The sequence below is a fragment of the Schistocerca piceifrons genome, chromosome 4, assembly GCF_021461385.2.
Source record: "Schistocerca piceifrons isolate TAMUIC-IGC-003096 chromosome 4, iqSchPice1.1, whole genome shotgun sequence".
Classification (NCBI taxonomy): Eukaryota; Metazoa; Arthropoda; class Insecta; order Orthoptera; family Acrididae; genus Schistocerca; species Schistocerca piceifrons.
In genome coordinates, this window is record NC_060141.1 from 487,069,887 (window position 1) to 487,092,554 (window position 22,668).

The 22,668-nt window shown below is 43.2% G+C and overlaps 1 protein-coding gene across 4 annotated transcripts in view; it reads left to right on the forward strand.

The window, feature by feature from the left end:
* The window catches only part of LOC124794789 (serine/threonine-protein kinase N), a 317,306-nt gene that overhangs the window by 65,755 nt on the left and 228,883 nt on the right, over nucleotides 1-22,668 (forward strand). For all 4 annotated transcript variants that reach the window (XM_047258435.1, XM_047258436.1, XM_047258434.1 and 1 more), the window contains exon 2: nucleotides 17,426-17,723. In XM_047258435.1, coding sequence (XP_047114391.1) covers nucleotides 17,426-17,723 — 298 coding nt within the window. The remainder of the gene's footprint in view (nucleotides 1-17,425; nucleotides 17,724-22,668) is intronic.

Consider the following 22,668-nt stretch of genomic DNA (forward strand, 5'->3'; position numbering starts at 1 on the left):
GTGACAGTTTATAGAGACCGAAACTGTTTCCCGGAGACCAGGACAGGGCCAACCACGTGTGACATCAGACAGAGTGGGCCGTTATTTGGCTGCAAGGGCACGACGGTACCGCCTTGTTACTGGGACTGCAACTGGCATGTGACCTCGCAGCACCCCTGGACGTGTTGTACCGAGGCAAGCGGTGTACAGAAGGCTTCAGCAGAGTGGCCTTTTTTTTTTTTTTTTTTTTTTTTTTTTTTTTTTTTTTTTTTTTTTGAGACCTTTGTCGGTTTACCTCTGGCCTACAGTGGAGCCATCAACATGTCACCTGGATTGTCGAACGGTGGACCAATGTTCTTTTCACAGATTAGTTCTGATTTGATATGGAGAGTGATTCTCGAAGAATTCGCATCTGGAGGGCACGTGGAACACGATTTCGGGACCCAAATATTGTGGAAAGAGACAGATATAGAGGAGGATCCCTAATGGTGCAGGCAGGGATTATGTTGACCACTCGAAATTTTACGGGCGAATCAGCAGTGTTTTACTGCTTTCAGGTACCGTGGGGGAGATCTTAGGATTTCATGCGCGATTGTTGCGAAGTGCTGTGGGCCCAGACTTCGTAATCAATTGATGGACGATAATGCTCGACCTCACAGAGCACGGGTGGTTGTTGTTTTCTGGGAAACGGAAGATATTGCACGCATAGCGTGGCCTGCTCATTCACCCGATTTGACTCCCATAGAGCATGTCTGGGATGCACTCGGGAGATGGGTTGTATCCCGTCAGCATCCACCAAGCACTCTCCAAGACTTCTGAGCAGCTCAGCAGATAGAATGGGCGTAATTGTCTCAGCATAGTTCACAGTATGTCCCGTCGTTGTCAGGTCTATATTGGTGCCAGAGGTGGTCACACGCCATACTGAGCATATTACCCATTTGTCGGAACGTATGTGCAAATCTGTTAAGCTGAAAAAAAAAACGAGGAACATTTATGTCTACCGTTATGTTTTTTTGCAGTTGATTACGTTTTTTATTCTTTGCATTGTTTCTGCTCTACTATCAGCTGTTTACGTTTATTTTGCCACAAAATAGTATAATCTTGGAAAAATATCCGTTTGTTGCTTTGATTTGGACATCAGTTTAGATAACATTCTTCGTATGGTTCATAAGACATGCCTTTGATGTTTTCACTGTTGCCATTTTCGTACTAGATTCAAATTATTTTTTAAGCATTTGCTTTGTGTAATGGTTTTTCTTCGCGCAAATGTCTTTTACCTCTCAACACCTATTTCTGCATCTGATTGAAGAAACTCTGTCTTAAGTGCGCTAACTTCCTCTAGTCTAGATAACCTTGAGAGTGTCATCTCAACTTCAAGCTGAGTCGTCGTATTATTCGCTTAGGGAGAAGGATTGAGATTGCAGCCGAGATAGACCTGTAGATATGGTACTGAATTTTATTTGGTGACGTTAGAATTGACAATACTTTTTGCTTTACACTTAACATTAACAAGAGCGAATGCGGCTATTAGTATATAGACTAAAATAGTAGAAATTTCCGACCAGTATGTACTTCAACGCTTGTTGTATGATAACGCTTGTAAAAATTGCCTGCAACACCCAGAAAATCTGGCCCGTGTTGAAATCAAACGCGGAGGATGTTAAGAGTATTGTACCATAAATAAATTATGTAGACTGCAGAGAGATACCGCATTCGTAGATCCATCCGAAACCTGCCTTACGTGACAATAAAGGCAAAGTTAGGGAAAGCTTTCAGTCATAGTGCAAACGTGAAATGAAGTAACCGTTCTTCATTGGCGTTAAAGGGTGCAGTATTAACGAGCCAGTTCGAACAAGTCAGAATGATCAGTGCCCAGGGCATCTTATGCGACAGTGACTTCTGTGTGAAACTAATGGATACAAAACAGTATCGCGTAGCGACAGTGGGGGATTCTGGAGCACGCGATGCGATTATTGCACTCAGTATTCGCCATTTGATCTGCAGGGCTATAACGAAACGTATAGCATTGCACACAGAGTTGAGTCGAGCAAGAGCATTGCAACTTATATGTACACTGTGTGATCAAAAGTATTCGGATACCTTGCTGAAAATGACTTACAAGTTCGTGGCGCCCTCCATCGCTAATGCTGGAATTCAATATGGTGTTGGCCCACCCTTAGCCTTGATGACAGCTTCCACACTTGCAGGCATACGTTCAATCAGGTGCTGGAAAGTTTCTTGGTGAATGGCAGCCTATTCTTCACGGAGTGCGGCACTGAGGAGAGGTATCGATGAGGCATGGCACGAAGTCGGCGTTGCAAAACATCCCAGAGGTGTTCTATACGATTCAGGTCAGGACTCTGTGCAGTCCAGTCCATTACAGGGATGTTATTGTCGTGTAACCACTTCGCCACAGGCAGTGCATTATGAACAGGTGCTCGATCTGTTGAAAGATGCAATCGCCTTCCCCGAATTGCTCTTCAACAGTGGGACGCAAGAAGGTGCTTAAAACACAAATGGAGGCCTGTGCTGTGATAGCGCCACGCAAAACAATAAGCCCCCGTCCATGAAAAACACGACCACACCATAACACCACCGCCTCCGAATTTTACTGTTGGCACGACACACGCTGGCAGATGACGTTCACCGGGCATTCGCCACACCCTGCCATCGGATCGCCACATTGTGTACCGTACTTCCTCACCGCGCACAACGTTTTCTCACTGTTCAATCGCCCAAAGTTTACTCTCACCAAACTAGGCGTCGTTTGGCATTTATCGACGTGGTGTGTGGCTTATGAGCAGCCGCTCGACCATGAAATCACAAGTTTTCTCACCTCCGTCTAACTGTCTTACTACTTGCAGTGGATCCTGATGCAGTTTGGAATTCCTGTGTGATGGTCTGGATAGATGTCTGCCTATTACACATTACGGCCCTCTTCAACTGTCGGCAGTCTCTGTCAGTCAACAGACGAGGTCGGCCTGTTCGCTTTTGTGCAGTACATATCCCTTCACATTTCCACTTCACTATTACATCGGAAACAGTGGACCTAGGAATGTTTAGGAGAGTGGAAATCTCTGCTACAGACATATGACACAAGTGACACCCATCACCTGACCACGTTCGAAGTCCGTGAGTTCCGCGGAGCGCCCCATTCTGCTCTCCCACGATGTCTAATGACTACTGAGGTCACCTGGCAGTAGGTGGCAGCACAATGCACCTAATGTGAAAAACGTATGTTTTTGGGGTTGTCCGGATACTTTTGATCTCATAACTGTTTGCGTCGACGCTGTATGCTGCGGACTGGGCTACTGGCAAGCATACAATTATTCAGAAAGCACAGACAGCAGTCGGTACGGGAACGCCGGCCATAACTTGTGGAATGACAAAATTTGTTTTCTGCCGAATCGCGCTTGAAGCTTTCGTGATCAGTATTTGCTAACCAGCGTTTTAGAACAATGTAGTGAATAAATGGTTTAGAGAGCCATACGATCTCGATTCTCATGTGTTATGGGCAATCAGTACAACTACTGCTGTATGAGGAAGGTTTGAGAGCTCGAATCCTACTTACTGCAGTTTTCTGGTAACTCCATTTTCCAAATCGAGGCCCAAATCGTGTGAGAATCGTGCTTTTCTCTTCGAAGACTGTCGGGTACCGCTGCGTCATAGGCTAACATTTTTGCGTGAGTTGTCGCCCGTTGTACGTGTCTGTGGCATCTATATTTACACCCATACTCAGCAAACCAATAGGAAGTGCATGGTAGAGGGTATTTCGTATTGTACCAGTGTTTAGGGCTTCTTACCGTTCCATTCACCTGTGAACAGCGTGCAGAATGATTGCTTAAATTCCTCTGCGCGCGCTGTGATTTGTCCACTCTTCTCTTCGCGATCCGTATGGGAACAGTACGTTGGGGATTGTAGTATATTCCGAAGTACGTTTTCTCGGGATAGTTTGCGTCTATCTTCAGACGTGTACTAGTTCAGTTTCGTCGGCATCTCCGTGTCACTCTTCCATGGATCAAGCAAACCTATAACCATTTGTACTGTCATTATTTGTGCACCTTCAGTATCCCTTGGTATGTGTTCCACACATGTGAGCAATATTCTAGAATTTGTCGCACGAGTGTTTTCTGTTCAAACTGGTTGTACTTCCCAACTATTCTGCCAAAGAACTAGAGTTTGCCTCCAGCTTTACCTGCGACTGAGTCTATATGATAATTCCATTTTGCTTCCCTGTTACCTTAAGCGAGTGTAGAGTATATTATTTTCTCTATTATCAACTTAAAAGGAACCCTAGTTTTTATCGATTTCGCGAAAGGGTTGACCATGTGTGTTATGAATACCTGTTGAAGACATTGTTTAAAATGGGGTTTTCAAACAGATTCCTGTAAGTAATGGGGAATATGGTAAGAGGGGTTTCGGTGAAAATAGTTATTAATGGCCAGCGCACAAAACTGTTCGACATTAAAAGAGGTGTTTCACAAGGAAGGTCCCCCATCAATGTTGCTCTTTGTGACAGCGTTAGACCCATTATTAAGGAAGTTACACTGTGACTTGGAAGGCATCACCGTTATGGGCATTAAAAAAAGTAACAAACGCCTATGCTGACGACTTAGGTGTGTTCATAAGGAGCAGAGAAGATCAGAGTGTATTGGAAAATGTACTGGACCAATACAGTCAAGCCTCAGGAGCAGTGATAAGCGAGACCAAAAGTTCTTTGCTAAACGTAAGAGGTTTTGCCCAGATGAAATTAGACTGGGCAGAAAGATGGAACAATCCCCCCCCCAGGCATCGTCTTCCGTAAGTGCCCAATTAAAATGAATGCCATAAATTGGAAGGCAGTACTACGTAATATTGATCCACCAAAAGAGAAAACAGATTCAGAGACCAGAGCGTCATGCAGAAAGTTCAACTTGTTAATATAACTATTCTGGCAACAGCGCTTTATTTAGGACTATGTTTGCCGATCCGCAAAAGGTTTGCGAAATCGGTAATGACTGAAGTATGTGGTTATATATGCCAAGGACACCTATTCCGCGTCGTATGTAGTGCTTTAACACTGAAGATGAGAGAAGGAGTCCTAGACTAGATCTCATAGATATTCACAAAAAATAACAGCTTTGTTTTTAAAGAGTGCATTGAAAACCATCCGAACACCGTCACTGCTGCACTTCTGAAAGCGGCATATTCCAAGAGCCTCGTTCCACTCGGTCAATCCTAAACGAAAACATGTACGACAATTTTACATCGAATTCAGTTACATCGAATCGAGGGCAAACAACCGTTCGATCGTAGAAGTGATAAAGCAAAATGTGAAACGGAACAAAATTGAACATAGATATCCAGATAAGAATGGGAAGATAGTCTGGAAAAATCTCGCCACAAATGTTTTATCAAATGAAGTGAATGACTCCTGGTACAGAATCGTCAAGTACAAATGAGAGACTTTATGCTAGTAGTTTATGTGACACAAAACTATGTCAAAAATGCCTACTTGCTGAGACGCTCTCACGCAGATTTACATGCGGTCGCTATTTATAAATATGGAAGGACATCAAAAGAAAAATCGCTTTGGTAAAACGAACTGGTAGTAAATATGCTGAAATCTCCGACGTTTTGTTTCCATAGCAGGTAGCTTATCCCCAAATGAAAAACAACACCATAATGGGGCTTTTCGAAAGTGTCTATTAAAAATATATTGATTCCTGCATAATTAAAACACATGAAAAGTTTCGTTCCCTTTAGAGCTCCTACAGATTTATTGGGGTTTCTTGTGGCAAGTAAAAGAAAGTTTAAAAAATTCAAATTAAAGATGGGTTCGCCTAGATCGCTTTAGCTCCTGGCATTGCGATTATTCAGTAAAATGTAAAATGTCTCTTTGTTTAAACTTATTTGGTGTTGCCGCTTAAAGCATATCAAAACGTTGTCGTTATGGAAGCATAAATTTACTCACTGCTTAAGCGTAAACATGACAGCTGCCTCCATTTATGTACAAAGCCCAAAAATTGCCGTTCATAAACAGATGCTTCCATTTAATGCATGTCGTAAGAGAACGTATGTGATGCAACTTCGGAATTCTAGCTCAACACTGCGCATCGTAAAGCGCATATCGTATCACTGTTTTTGATCAATTACTTCAAGACGATCCTGACTGCCGAAAAACGTAAGCTGTACCAAACAGGAGTTCTACGACATGGCCAGGCCAACACGCGACTTTACATAGGGGCGCGCACAGAAAGAGATCATAAACAAAACTAGCCAAACGATTATTTTTGAAGTGTGGTCGTATGATCTTATCATTTTCTGCAACAATGTTTGTTAAAAGTGTAAGACCACCAATGGTACATGTAACTATATTAATTTTATACGACGGATAAAGTTCGTTATCTAAGATTATAAAAACGGAAGTGCTTTCATGGCCCCACGTGCTGTATTCTGAGCCTATGACCATCGTGTCTTGGAACTGCAGATGCCTTGATACATTCGTGAAGAACTAATAAGAGAATATACTAATTATCAAAAGGAGTTACTACCGTAGTGCCCTCGAACAAAAAAAAAGTGTCAATTAGTTGGTAGAAAGCATAGCTCATACCTATTTACAAGAAGGGTAGCAGAAGTTATCCACAAAAACCATCCAATACTCTTGACACGCATTTACTGTAGGATCTTAACCGTCCAGTAGCCTTGACACGCATTTGTTGTTGAATCTTAGAACATATGAGCTCGAACGTTATGACATACGTCGAACAGACTGACCTTCTCCGTACCAACCTGTAAAGATTTCGTAAACATCAGTCATGTGTCGAAAACATCGGTCATGTGAAACCCCACACGTTTCTCACATGACATCCTGAAGGCCACGGATCAATGTATTCAGGTATATGCAGTACTTCCTGACATCCGAGAAGCTTTTGTCTCAGTACCATATCCACGCTTACAATAGAAAGTTAATATCATGTGGGATTTCTTGGTAGGAAGACAAGAAAGGCAGCAATTTATCTTGGATGGGAAGTCATCGATAGATGTAGAGATAACTTAAGGTGAGCCCCAGGGAAGTTTGTTGAGATCCTTGATTACCGCGTTAATAAAACGACACATTATTTACCTAGTTTTCGCAAAACTTATTTTTGTACGCCCTAGGTTTCCGGTCGTAAGGTCATTTTCCAGTACAAAACCAACACCAAAGATAGCAATCAAGCAAAGATAAAAACGTCAATTTCTTAATCTGTCATTTCCCAACTTTAAACATAAAGGCTATGTTGATACAGTTACACGTATACCGTACAACTTTAGGACATTCATTACGGTAGAATTTACTCTTAACTACGAATGAACCGCTCTGGCGAAAACCACATTCCTGCCCCAGAGATGTCTACTAGTGTCATACGCAAACCGTAAGTTGCGAAAAGAATTTCTGAGAAAGTGTGTTTGAAGCACAATTACAGTATGGTAGTGAAACATGGACTGTGGGAAAACCTGAACAGAAGAGAATGGAAGAATTTGAGATGTGGTGCTACAGAAGAATGTTGAAACAGTACCATGGAATAACTTCCATGGTACTAGAGGGAGCTGTAGACGGTAAAAACTGTAGATGAAGACAGAGAATGGAATACATACGCCAAGTAATTGAGGACGTAGGTTCCAGAATTCGTGGCAGGCCGCATCAAATCATTCAGAAGACTGATGACTCAAAATAGAGGGAGGGGGGGGGGGGGGTAAAGCTACGAACGCAGGAATGGGTATTTGTTTGATTACCAACTTCTGGATGAAGACACCAAAGTTCCCCTCCTATGTAACAACAGTATCTGAAAGGTGTGAATAACTGAACTGAGTCTGCTCATTCAATAGTAAATGTGGGTGCAACACGTTTTTAGAACGAATTTTCAGTCTACAGCGGAGTGTGCGCTGATATGAAACTTCCTGACAGATTAAAATTGCGTGTTGGACCGAGATTCAAACTCGGGACCTTCGTTTTCGTGGGCACGTGCGCTACCAACATTTTTTACTCGTCAAGTTGGTTTATTTGTCACCACAGAGTACAAGATAATGCCACGTGTTATAAAACTTTCAGCCGGCCGCTGTGGCTGAGCGGTTCTAGGCGCTTCAGTCTGGAACCGCGCGACCGCTACGGTCGCAGGTTCGAATCCTGCCTCGGGCGTGGATACGTGTGTTGTCCTTAGGTTAGTTAGGTTTAAGTAGTTCTAAGTTCTAGGGCACTGAGGACCTCAAATGTTAAGTACCATAGTGCTTAGAGCCATGTGAACCATATAAGACTTCCAGCAGTGCAAAACACACATATAAACTGTATCGTTGTCAGAATATAACTGATTACAGTATTAATACTCAGTCATTCATATATATGACTCATTTGTCTCTATGCATAATCATAATCGTCTCATGGCACGTCAAGGCTTCGGGCTGCTCCTAGCGCTAATGACTGTCGCCCAGGTGAAGATTCAATCCGGTGAAGGAGAGTTCCCGTGCCGCGGCAGGAACAACCGTCAACTTGTGTGTCAGTTGTCTTTCCGAGCTACAGCTATAAAAATGTTTCCTCCGGGCCGGATTCGAACCGGCGACCTATGGATTTCTGCTTACAGAACCTCTACAGTAAACCTAAACTCTTCATGTCTTTAGTTTGCGTTTTAATTCCTTTCTTAGTACTTTGCCATTTTCGTTAGTAATTATGTGCAGTGTCACCTGACCAGCATGTGGGGAATGACATTTCAGGGTTCCGCTGAGGCCGTCACGGCTACCGTAGCAGCCTCAGGGCCCACAAAAAAAGTCCCCACCGTACTTCGCCCTTAGCAGCTATCCCATGTTTAGCATATTTCCAAATTGTACTTTGTGATCTTTGAATGAGAGTGTTCGAAAATACTCTTTTTCCGATATACGTTTGGAACTCTAGTAGGCTGTCATCTGCTTTCTTGTTAATAATGTAACTGACGTAATTCCCGAAAAGCCAAGGTAGGGTTTGGCAAGCATGAAGACAAGTAATAGAAACAATCGCCGTATGTGGGCGTGCGTTATCTTACTGAAATATAAGCCCAAATGGCTCGCCACTAAGAGCAACAAAACAGGGCGTAAAATATCGTCGACGTACCGCTGTGCTGTAAGAATGCCGCGGGTGAAAACCAAAGGGGTCCTGCTATGGAGGGAAAAAAAAAATATCGCTCGAGACCATACTCGTGGTTTACGGGCCGTATAGCGGGCGACAGTCAAGTTGAAATCCCACTGCTTTCCAGAACATCTCCAGCCATGTCTTCGCTAGTAATCGGGACCCAGTTCGAAGCGGTATATTCGTCACCGAAGACAATTCTTCTCCAGTGAGTGATATTCAGGCCGTATGTGCTCGGCATCACTTCAGACGGGGTTGTTGGTGTACTGAGGTGAACGGTAGTCAGCGCAAGGGGCGCTGTGAGCTCAGCCTCCTTTCTGCGAGCCGCCTATTAATGGACCTCGTGGTTAATGGAACACCAGTTCCACGTGGAATCGATGATAATGATGAATCCGGAGGTCTGAGTACCTCTGACGATTGCTCGGTTATCACCATATGTCGTCTCTGTATGTTGACCGCTTCCTTCTCGACGCTGTGTTCGGCCATGGTTCACTCATTCTTTCCAACATAGTGAAATAGTGCCATCCCTGTTCAAATGGTGGACGATTCGCTGATTACTCCAGCCGACTTCTTTGATCCCAACTACACGTCCTCTCTCAAATACTGACTTTTGCGTATATTGGTCACACACCTGTCTGCGAGGCATAGTTACTGTCGAACTGAGTACAGGCAATGAATTACGTAATGGTGTTTTGCCGTGGTGTCGACATGTCCCTTGTTTACTATCCTTGCTAGCTGCGCTGTGAAATTGTCTTGCAGCGTCCACATTTATCCATCAGCGGCCAAAGTATCTAGTTCTCCATTTCCCGTCGATAGCTGTATGAATGTCAATTTGCTACCAATTTGTACAAATCCTTCGTGGAGCGTTGTTTGTTTTTGTCTTTGAGAGTATCCTCCATCGCAACAAATGGCCACGGATTGACAGTAGGACCAGGTTCGCTCTGTCTGTGACTTCATTTTAATTACGCTGTGGTGTTCATATATTTCTACGATTATTTCGATCAACTTATTAAATATATAAAATCGTTTTGTTTGTGAAGGAAGTTTCAAATTATCCATGCGAAATATCAAAGTAGAGCAAAAAACTCTAACAGTAGCAATGGATAGCACCATAATAAAATGTCACATGTGCTTTGTAAAAATTAACCTCAAAACACGTACATTTCTACTGCTGATTGCAGGGCCAGTACTTCTTCGTCAATGACTTTCTTATAACTCTCGAGTAACCTTGATTTTCTTGCAAAGCAGGACCTCGCTAAAATCTTGTTACGTAAGAAATGAAAACATACAACATATATCTACTACGATTGAAATCAGTGATTTAAGAAATAGTTAAACGAGAATTATATCCGCTTTTGCCTCTCATTGAGCCAATTTTTTATTTTTTTATTTATTTTTATTTTTTTATTTATGCGATTGTCTTCTTTGGATACGCTTCACCTGCTGAAAGATAGGCATTTGAGATGAAAGAAGAATCACCTTCTTCCTCATATTGTGGCATTTGTTAACAAAGTGTTCGCAGCTACACAAGGCTTACTCACTGAGTTTTGCGATAAGCGCCACCAGCAGAGATAAACGCTTCAGTGACGTGGAACGATGCACTGCGCGCGGCCGGTCAGTCAGGTAACTCGATCGTTTGCACCATTTACTTGCTGTACTTACGCTTTTGATGACATGCCGAACTTCTTTCGTCGTGGGTGCTTTCGGTCAGTGTGCACGGTATGAATTTTGTTGTTGAGGTCTTCAGTCGGAAGACGGATTTGATGCAGCTCACCACACTAGTCCATCCTGTGCAAACCTCTTAGTCTCTGAATAAATACTGCAACCTACATCTATTTGAAGCTGCTTACTGTATTCATCCCTTGGTCTGCTTCTATAATTTTTACAGCCCCCCCTTCCCCCTACCCCCCCCCCCCCCCCCCCCCCCCCGCACTCCCTTCCAAATTGTTGATTCCATTATGCCTCTTCTTTTAGTAAAGTTGTGTTATAAATTTCTTTTTTCCTCAGTTCCATTCCGAATCTCTACATTAGTTGACCTATCCATCTGATTTTCAGCATTCTTCTGTAGCACCTTTCAAAAGCTGCTTTTATCTCCTTATTAGAACAGTTTATAATCCACGTTCCTTTTCCTTACAAATACTCTCAGAAAATACTTTCTAACGACCAAATTTATTTTGGATGTTATCAAATTCCTCTTTTTCAGAAATGCGTTTCTTTCTATAACCAATCTGCGTTTTATATATTCTCTACTTCGGTCATCATTAATTATTTTACTGCCCAGAAGCAAAGCTGATTCACTACTTTTGGTGACTTACTTGCTGGTCCTAATTCCCACAGCATCGCCTGATTTTAATACTCCTACATTCCATTACCCTTTGTTTACATTTGTTTTCATCTTATAGTTTCAAAAACGCTCTCTATTCCGTTCAACTGCTCTTCTAAGTTCTCTGTCGTCTCTCACAAAATTATAGTGCAATCGGGAAAACTTAAAAGTTGTTATTTCTCCTCCCAGAACTTGAATCCCCTTCCCAAATTTCTCTTTGATTTCTTTTATTGCTTGTCCAGTGTACAGCAGCAATTCCAGTGCTCTTAGGTTCCTGCCCTGCCTAACCAAGCCCTCGGAAATACGCGACATGTTCAGAAATAAGCAGTCAAATATTTGAGGCAATCACGAAGATAAACCCCATTGCTGTTCGCAGCAATTTAAGAAGTGCTCCTTGTTTCCTACCCAACCACATTCTCGGAAATCGCGATATATTTTAAAAAATGCCAAATGTTTGTGACAAACAAGAACACAAATGTCAGTGCTGCGACATTCAGTCGCAGCAATTTAATCTTTCGTTTTTTAATTGGGTAAAGCGTGAAGAGATGCTGTTATTACGAAATGATCGGAAAATCCACGGTTAACATCAATCGGTTTTGAACCGTGGTATTTCCGATCAGAACCTTCCTCACTGCTGCGGTTTTTTTTTCCTCTCCAGATGATACTGTCGCCATTTATTTACACGTTTCCCAACAGCAGTCATACTATTATAATTGCTGTTTATAGTGTGTTTTGATGCCAGTAGAATTAAGCGATTGAGATGATAAACATACGATTGAATGTAAATATAATTTACAATGCGTTGAGCGCACTCTATATGTATCCTCAGGATCCGATTGTATGCTGACAGCGTAGTTTAGTTATATTCTTGTCGAATTGACTATAGTTTGAGAGGGCCGTGAGTGAACATTTGAAAATTATTTGCTACCTAAGGATGCATCTCGCCTCATTGCCTTTTAACTAAAGGGTCAGAAATATTACGTTTATGTAATGTCGTAGTGCAATGTCTGTGTTACAGTGAGAGCATCGTTCATCAGCTCGCTTATGTTGGACATGTAATGCAAATTGTGAATACGATTTGTCTGTGGTGTAAAGGCGTTGTTACGTATCCTACTCTTTCCTATATGCAGAGGGCAGTCGCTACTTCGATTCTTTAAAAACACATTGTCAGTGAAGTGGACGCGTAATACTCCGACAAGTGGTAAGCCATGACATACAAACCTGAATTTTAAGTGTGCAAGCATTACGGACCAAGGATCTTGTGTAAGTTATTTCATGTTCAGGTGTTACTTTTATCTGCTTATCGAGTAAATGGATGATCTTTTCAAAAGTAAGATCTGAAAAAAAAAGACGTGGGGGGGGGGGGGCCCTTCCGCGCACCACTTAAAGCTGATTGTATGAAAATGCTTTGTTTAAAACCATGCTTTGTTTGCCATTATTAACAAATGCTCATTGTCGTCCGTTAATTAGTTACCACCTCATCGTAATTACATTATACCGCACCGGTAGAGCATTGAACATGTTACACGGTTCTTTCAAGAGCATTTGATTTTTCTCGTATTATTATCTCGTTCTTAATGCCAGTGTTTATAATATGTGATTCACGCCCCGTTGTCCAGAACACCACTTTTATATTTTGAACTGAGCCACAGGCTTGTATTGAACGAGGAAGTGAAATTGAGCGTGCGCTCTCGAATCGGTAATTGCAGTCATTCATTTCACTACAAATGTGCTGCACTGGTTCCTGTTCTTCCTTTAAGCGGCTACTGTCTGTTCGTGAGAGCCGTGGATTCAGCGCCTTAGTTTCTCGGGTGTTCGGTGTTGAAATAAGTATGGTGCAATTGGAGTTGATTATTTCTTCATAGTAGTGTGTGCAGCGAGGCTATATCACACACTTCTTTGTTAATTAATGCTATTCTTCTGCAGGTACTTTTTTAGAAATAGACAGAGTTCTCGAGGTCAGGTTGAAGGGAGGCACAACATTACCCAAAAAGGTGATAGTGTTCAATTTGAGAAAGCGCTTTGTGACAGTGAAAGAATCAGTAAGACAGACACGTTGAATTTGTCTTAAATGATTCTTTCACTGTTACAAAGCGCTTTCTCAAACTGAACGCTGTCACCTTTTTGGGCAATGTTGTGCCTCCTTTCAACCTGTTCAACCTGGCCTCGAGAACTCAGTCTGTTCTTAGAAAAGTAGTTTTTCCCACTTTTATTTTGTGCAACCGATATTGCTTTAATTACCGTATCATGTAAGTCTCGGCTATTTTTCAATATGTTCTAACATATACATGTACACATTAGTGCGTCTCCGTGTGATTTTATTGGTAAGGGGTACTCTGTGGTAGACTGAGAACTTTCCGTGTTAATTTGGACATCGCGTTGTGCAGACGCTCCAAATTTTATGTCGTAATTTTCCTCTTTTATTGCTATTGAATCGGTATCAATTTTTCTCCGTGTGCTTTGAACCCAGAGGAAGCTTCTCTAGTCCCTTATTAGTAACAAATATCTTTGAGCAGCAGAACGTACTGTGTATTTTTAAATTCTCGTTTTCTGAAATTGGTACGTTCTCTACACACGCAGCTTTGATTCTTAAAGTTCGCCAAATATTTTTTCGAAAATAAAAAAAATCCGTTACTTCCTGGATTAATTTGAAAAACGTACAAAGGCGTAACCAGGTAGGGTCAGGGGAGGACAGCTGTTTCCCCGTCCCCCCCTCTCTCCGCTCCTATAAAAAAATTTCGCATCCTGCCACGCCAGACAGACGTATTAATTAAGTAAAGTTTTGAAGAAAGTTGGACCGTGTATTGGATATTCACGTGTAGCAAGTATACTAAGCACGTATTCAGGAGAACGACAGTCTCTCGTCTGGGCATCCTGTTTTAGTTTTCCTTGATTTACCCAAATCACTTAAGGCAAAGGCCGGGATGGTTCTTCTGAAATGGTACGGCCGATTTCCTTCTCCGTCCGAGCTTGTGCTCCGTCTGTAATGTCCTCGTTGTCGATGGACCGTTAAGCACTAATCTTCCTTCCTTTTCAGATATTCCCAAAACAATTTGTCCTAAACACTCCAAATTATTTCGTCATTCGCCGTGATACTACTTACCAACATTGTACCTTGCAACTACGCAGATTGAATGGCACGTAAAAGTGTCGGTGTGGAGACTTTCCGAAAGTCAGTATCTCGTGAACGACTCGCTCTAAAACCATGCAACAAACACCACTGACATTCTAATGCACGCTAATTTTAATTTGTTAATATCGATAGGCGTTGCTCCAGTTAAAAAGTGTATGTTTGCACAAAAAATACGTTTTCTAAGTATTATTACAATGTTACCACCGTCTATGTTCGACATCAATGTACAATAACCATTCACAGACGGCAGGTGGAAACACTAGCAATGGAGGATATGTAAAGCGTGTAGGGAGGGTGCGGCAAGCAGTGCAGTCGTTTTCGTAATGCGGGAACGGAGCGATTTATATGAGATCCAAAAGCGCTTTCGGGCCAAGGGTGGAAGCATTTCCGAAATGGCTAAGTCTGTAAACTGTTCGTGTGCCGCCATGGTGAAAGTATACCGTTCATGACAAAATGACGCAATCCAAAACTGGCGCCGAGACAGCTGTTCTGCGTCACGGGCAATAGATGAGAGGGGTGAACGACGCTTGCGGAGATTGTGCCCGGGCGAATAGAAGTGTAACTGTTGAGCAACGGACCGCTTATTATGAACCAAGGGGCTACCAACAGTGTCTCCTCAACGACTGTTCAACGAACGTTGCTGCATATTGGCCTTCGCAGCAGGCGCGTGGTCGATGCACCCAGCCCACTGCTGTTCATCGGCTACGAAGGCTAGAATTTGCACGCCAGTACGGCTAATAGGCGTCCACTGAGTGGTGACAGGTGGCCTTTTCGGATAAATCACGTTTTATGCTCCATTGAAAGATGGCCGTTGGCGTGTACGGCGTGAAACATCTGAAAGCAAAGAGGAGGGGAAATGTTTTCGTGGCATTCCCTGGGTGATCTCGTCATTCTGGAAGGTACAGTGGATCAACACAAATATGCATGTGTCCTTGGGGGATCATCTTCACCCCCCACGTGCAGTTTGTTTTTCCTGGGCACGATGGCATCCGCCTGCAGCACAATGCAGCGTGCCGCGCAGCTCGCAGTGTACGTGCCTGGCTCGAAGAGCACCAGTTTAGCGTACTCCCCTGGCCACCAAACTCCCCCGGATTTAAACTCAGTCGAGAGTTTGTGTTACCGCCTCGATCGGACTGCCCTCAGCTGAGAAACCTAGCTTAGCCGGCCACGACACTGGAGTCGTCATGGCAGCAAATCCATGTCTGTACCTTCCAGAACATTACTGACTCCCCTCGTGCACCTCTCGCAGCGGTCCCCGCTGCAAAAGATGGTTATTCAGGCGTTTCACAAGTGGTCACATAAATTTGAGTGGCAGTGTGTAAGAAACTGGCTGTGTGAATGACATCCAGAGGCCATAAAAACGACTTTGTGATTTATTAAGCTGAAGATTTAATGAATTTATTATAATCTGGCAGTATCTTGTGAAATGTACGGACAAATGTCATGCAGCGCTACGAAACTACTGAATTCACGTTGACTGATACTATTAGTTTCTGGTAGTGATGAGAGACGATGCTGTTTTATGGGGTGAATTCAATGAAATTGCTTGTAAATATAAAATCAAGTTTGTTTTGTTACATAGCATGTTCTACGGTTAGAAGTCAGCTAATAATTCACGTAGTTTAACAACGAAAGTGTTCATATGTATAGCAATGCAGCAAGTAGGGGCTCCAGTAAAACTGTTGTCAGGCGTGTGCTACGCTTAACACGACTGGTCGTAAGTTTGTGTTAGTAACTTATCTTAACTCTGCGTCACCGAAGTCAATATTGTCTGTCCCTGCACCATTGATAACGGAGATAGTATCTCAGTGACCATAAGCTGCGCAGCAGTTCATTTTAAAAATAATTATTTTTGCTGTTGATGTGAGTCATGGTTACGAATAAGTTGCGTGTTGAAGTATGGCGTCAAAGATGCTAATGTGCATCACGCGTGGGTGTAGTACCGTGACGTGATGTATTTGAATATTTACAATGTGAACATGGATTGCTGGGTAAATTTATCGCTACAGTATTTGAGAAAATCCCCAAATAAAATTAATTTGACCTTTGGACAGAGGGGAGATCGGAACATCCGGTACGAAATTGTTTATCTGCGCTTTAAAAGCGAACTTCAAGCTCTGTTTTAATGCCAGAATTGGGTACATATGATTAATCATGTCGACATAGATCCGAAAATGCTTTGTGCGTTCCACATCTTCACCGGGAACTTTGCAAGAGTGAAATATGCCTGAGATACAATGTGAGCATTAGTCGAATTAGTACTATAATATGTTGTTTCATGAACCTGCGTGCGTTGTTTTTCCGTTAACTGGTTAACAGTCTTGCTGAGTCGTCTGGAACAGAGAAACGAACATAAGTGTATATTTAAGAATAATGCATCTGAAGTTTTCTGTTTGCGTTGAGTTTCTTAATATATGATATACTAATTTCTTTATGACGAGCTGACATTCTGTACCGTAATGTGTGAAATGCTTTTTGTTACGGTGCTTGCCTTCACCTTTGAAGACTAGGTATCGTAACACATGGATTATAATAAATTTTCTTTACACACTTCATAATTTTGAAACCGGATATTGAAATGGAAATACATAGATTTTTAAGCGATGGAGTACCCCACTTCCATTGTGAACGTCCTCAGATAGAATCCTGCAAGTCGATCATTACAGTTTATTTGATATGTGAATCTCAAGCTATACCTTGTAATTTACCATGTAATCTGAGACAAGCCTGGATGGCAGGTCCAATGCAGGTTTCGTTAAATCGTTCTGTGAGCTGGTTCTTCAAAATATCCAGCTGATATCTCATGTATCTCTTGAAATGAAGGCAATAATTCGTTATGTGATAGAGATGACCTTCTCCACTCTCTTGTCCACAGGGCGACTACATCCGGCACCCAGTGCTGTACGAACTGAGCCACAAGTATGGCCTACAGACGGATGAGAACGAGGCGGCTTTGCCGTGCCGATTGGAGGAACTCAAGGAACTCATACGGCGTGAGATTCGCAAGGAATTGAAGTTAAAGGCTGGCGCCGAGAAGCTGCGCGAGGTAGCCACGGACCGACGCTCACTGGCCGACGTCGCGCTGCTCGTCAAGAAGTCCAACAGCCGCCTGTCCGAACTGCACGCCGAGCTGCACGAGCTCGACTCGCAGATACTGCTCAACAACGGACAAGGTGAGCCCCGTAACTCTGCGTGTTCTCCATTGCCACTTCTATTGTAGGTATGCTGGATCATGTTAACGCCCCTTGACCATGCTAAGTTTTCTTTGATGAAAAGTTGTGTAACAGTAATTCAGAAAGTAACATCAAATTGGCAAGTAATAAGACGCGGAGAGTGCCCGTGATAGTGATACAAACTTTTCATGATCATATAGAGGGGCCCGCATCTCTTGGTCGTGCGGTAGCGTTCTCGCTTCCCACGCCCGGGTTCGATTCCCGGCGGGTCAGGGATTTTCTCTGCCTCGTGATGGCTGGTTGTAGTGTGATGTCCTTAGGTTAGTTAGGTTTAAGTAGTTCTAAGTTCTAGGGGACTGATGACCATAGATGTTAAGTCCCATAGTGCTCAGAGCCATCATATAGAGGGGCATGTGTATCAATTTTAGGTCGGACGCCATAAGCGGAAATACTCACCTATGGAATCAAACCGGAGGAAAAGAGAACATTTCATATTTACCGTTGGCCTGCGACTGGCGATAAAAAATGTCTGTTGGCTAGTTATTTTATTTATCTGCGCAACTTGTGCAAAGTGGTTTCACAGTACTTGCTCAAACGTATGTCCGCTAGGTATGAAGGCATGACATGTCGGTACAAACGTCTGCCGCAGTAGTTCGAACAACTCCTGGGTCACAGGCAGTGAGCATTCTACGATGAACATTCTCTGAAAGGTGGTCAGGAAGAGGAGGTAATGTTTCGTGATCACCTCGTTCGGCTGATCTAATCCGAGTTGATTTCTTCTGAAAGGGTCACGTGGAACGTCTTGTATACAAGGTACGCCTCGAGCCTGAAAGTGATCCCGTCGGTAGCAAACTGTTCATCATCTTGATGAGTAAATTGGTCGAAATGTGATGTGTACATTATATAGACAAGTTGCTCTGGTCAAGGTAACTGCAATTACCTGAACATTTTTGGGAATACCCACCTTATTACAATCTATAGAAATATATGCATTCTGAGGTTGGAATCGAGAGAGCCAGTATGTCTTGAACCATAGCACGCAGCTCCTGATGAAAACTGGCTTTGAGCGTTCTCAAAAATACTCTACGCCATAGTGGAAACGTCAATCTTTGTGGACATTTGGAAATATCTTCGTTGATTTCTGCCTACTCGTAGACAACATTCAAGTAAGGACACGAACCAGTGACCACGCCAGTATTCTGAATTGGTTGTAGTATTGATGAAAAACAACAATGTAATGCGTTTTTCGTTACTCAGAACAGTGGAAAGGGCGAGTTGTCTTTTTGCTACGGAAGGATAATCTATTCGGAGGCATTTGAATCACGGTTTTCTGTCGCCACCTATGCGTGTAGCAAATTAACTTTATACTACCAAAAATGATATATATGGCAATGGGGAATACAGAAGTATACGTGATTTCTAAGGTCAGAGTTCAGTGTGGTGCGCCGCCTTCTCTCGCTGCTATCAGGCACGGATTTAAAGAGAAACGCCATTCATAGATGAGCCCTCAAATCATCAAAATTGTTTTCTACAGTAACGCGACTAACAAGTGCCGCCCAAAGATATCCCAGACATGTTCTATAAGCTACATACCACATGAATGTGCAGACTAGTACAACATTGGTCTCATCGTTTTTCGAAAAACCCCTGCACAATCCTCTCATGTTGGGGCATCCTTCATGTAGCGTTTGTTGGTGACATTAGCGTCAACCAATAACCGCTAAGATCGCCTGAAGTTATTAGTGGCTCCCCTATCGACCCTGTTTGGCTTTTGTTTACTGCGCCACTCGCAAGATAGTCTGCATGTTTGCGGTCTCCACGGTAGCGTCTGCAGCGAATGCGGTTGAGAGACTGAAGCAGTATTTGTCCGGAAACATTGCATTTTGTCACGCAACACACCGTTGACGATACACCCTTCGATGTCGTCGACGGTGTGTTTAGTGTCCATTGCAGTCTGAGGTTAAATGTGGCTTTTCGAGAGTCGAAACAGATTCAGTGATATGAGTCCCCATCGGTCAGCAGATGGTGTCGAATCGCCAACACATTCAGGTCCACACCCGCTGCTGTGTTATAGCATCGACGATGGGTTCGTTATCGCTATGCTTACAAGATAGCGGTCGTCCAGCATTGTCATCACACTACGTTTTCCGGTACCCGCTAGTCGCTGTGACCCTACACGCATGATTAGTGCCCTCAACGCGCTGAAATGTCATGGTTTTGGTATACCCATTTTCTGGAGACTAGTTATTGTGTCCCTTTAGACTCAATTGCTGATACGAGGCGTTATGTGAAAGTTCTTGAAAAACGTTTAAATTTATTACGTTGTTGTACCTACATATTGTTCTGCACTATCACTTTCAGAGTTTTCCCGTTGTGAATGAATACACAGATTCCAAAGTTACTATTGAAATTCATTCTGTAAGTCTTTCTACATCTACATGGACATAGATACTCCGCAAGCCTCCGTACGGTGCATGGGCGAGGGTACCCTGTACCGTTACTTTTCCTTTCCTGTTCCATTCGCAAATAGAGCGAGGGAAAAACGACCGCCTGTACGCCTCCGCATGAGCCCAAATTTCTCGTATCTTGTCTTCGTGGTCCATTCGCGTATTGTACGTTGGCGGCAGTAGAATCGTTCGGCAGTCGGCTTCAAATGCCGGGTATCAAAATTTTCTCAATAGTATTACTTGAAAAGATCGTCGCCTTCCCTCCAGGGATTCCCATTTGAGTTCGCGAAACATCTCCGTAACACTTCGTGTTTTTCGAACGTATCGGTAACAAATCTAGCAGCCCGCTTCTGAATTGCTTCGATGTCTTCCTTCAATCCGACCTGGCACGCATCTCAAACACTCGAGCAGTATTCAAGGAAAGGTCGCTCCAGCGTCCCATATGCGGTATCCCGTACAGGTGAACCACTCTTTCCTAAAATTCTCCCAATAAACCGAAGACGATCATTCGCCCCCCTCCCTGCCACTGTTCTCACATGCTCGTTGCATTTCATATTGCTTTGCAACGTTATGCCAAGATATATAAAGACTTGACTGTGTCAAGCTGGGCACTAGTAATACTATATCCAAACATTAAAGATTTGTTCTTCCTATCATCCGCAGTAACATTAAATTTTCCACATTTAGAGCTATTTTCCATTCATCGCACCAACAAGAAATTTCGTTGAGTCGTCTTGTATCATCCTTATCTTCCTACAGTCACTCAACATCGACACCTTACCGTACACCGCAGCATCAGCAAATAACCGCTGATTACTGCATACCCTATCCGCCAAATCGTTTATGTATATGGAGAACAACAGCGGTCCTATCACACTTCCCTGGGAGCACTCCTAGCGATACCCTTTCTTTGATGAGCACTTGCCGTCGAGGACAGCATACTGCGTTCTATTACTTAAGAAGTCTTCGAGCCACTCACAGCCTGCAGTGGGCACCGTGTCAGATGCTTTCCGGAAATCTGGAAACATAGAATCTGCCTGTAGTTTTTCATCTATAGTATATCATGTGAGAAAAGGGCAATCTGAGATTCGCATGAACGATGCTTTCTAAAACTATGCTGATTCGTGGACACAAATTTCTTAGTCTCAATATATTCGAACTGAGAATATGTTTTGTGGTCTTCAGTACACTGTGAGATTCCACTTGAATCTCCTCCACTGTATGAAATCCTCGCACTTTCAGCTTGATTTTCATGTTGAGCTAGAGGCAAAAGTTACACGGAGCTATGTCTGGTGAGTGCAGTGGGTGTGGAGCAACTGCTACTTGTAAAAAGAACTTTCTGAATAATATTTTTTAGCATGAAATGAAATGATAATATGGTATTGTTGGCTGGGAGGCCCCATGCGGGGGAGTTCGGCCGCCGTATTGCAAGTTCTTTTTAGTTGACTCCACTTCCGCGACTTGCGGGTCAATGATGTTAGCAAAAAGTTCCTGATTGAAATAGGCGCATGCGGTCGTGCCTTGTGGTGGAGTGTCCAGTCGTTCGTGCAACGCCTATGCGGAAGTTTTCTCCCCGTGTCCTTCTTCAAACGTCGTTGGACATTGCGATACAACTGTTTATAAGTACTCTAAATAATTTAAAGAAAACCAACAAGGCCTTAATAGTGTACTGTACCTGTAAAGCTTTCCTTTGTCCACCGGGCGAAGTGGTGCAGTGGCTAGCACACTGGACTCGCATTCAGGAGGACGACGGTTCAATCCCGCGTCCGGCCATCCTGATTAAGATTTTCCTTGAGTTCCCTAAATTGCTCCAGGCAAATGCCGGGATAGTGCCTTTGAAAGGGCACGGCCGACTTCCTTCCCCGTCCCTTCCCTAATCCGATGAGACCGATGACCTCGCTGTTTGGTCTCCTCTCCCAAACAACCAAACTAACCGTTCCTTTGCCGCTGTGAAGGAAGATTCTGTCATGGCGTCGATTGCTACTCAGCTTGAGGCTCGCAGCCACGGCATTTGAAAGGGAGTTTGGATCGTCTTGACGTGGTCGTTAAAGTTCTCTACGCGATATGCTTCTGATCATCTTTAATGGTACAATCTTGAATGGTACAATCTTCGCTGCAATGCTTCTCAAGTTCTTTTCTGTTGACGGAATATTTTCACGTGTCCCGTACCATATCCCCAATGTGGTGTGGAGGTCTTGAATGGTGTACGTTCTTGAAGTATCAGATCCCTTACTGTCACGTGTTCTGCCGTGATGCCAGTTCACTACCGACCAGAACGGTCAACGTCAGTCGATGTTCGCACCTTTTTTAAGCTCTTACACCAATCGTAATTTGTCTCCTACCTAAATATTTGTCTTCAAATGTTTTATTTGAAATTTAGTCCCACCGGGTTCCTTAAGTTAAAAACAAAATTTTACACAGAAATGCTGCTTTTTCAAGTCAGCCATCGCAAAACTGCAAACTCACGGAAATACGACGTCGGCAATATGGTCATCAAC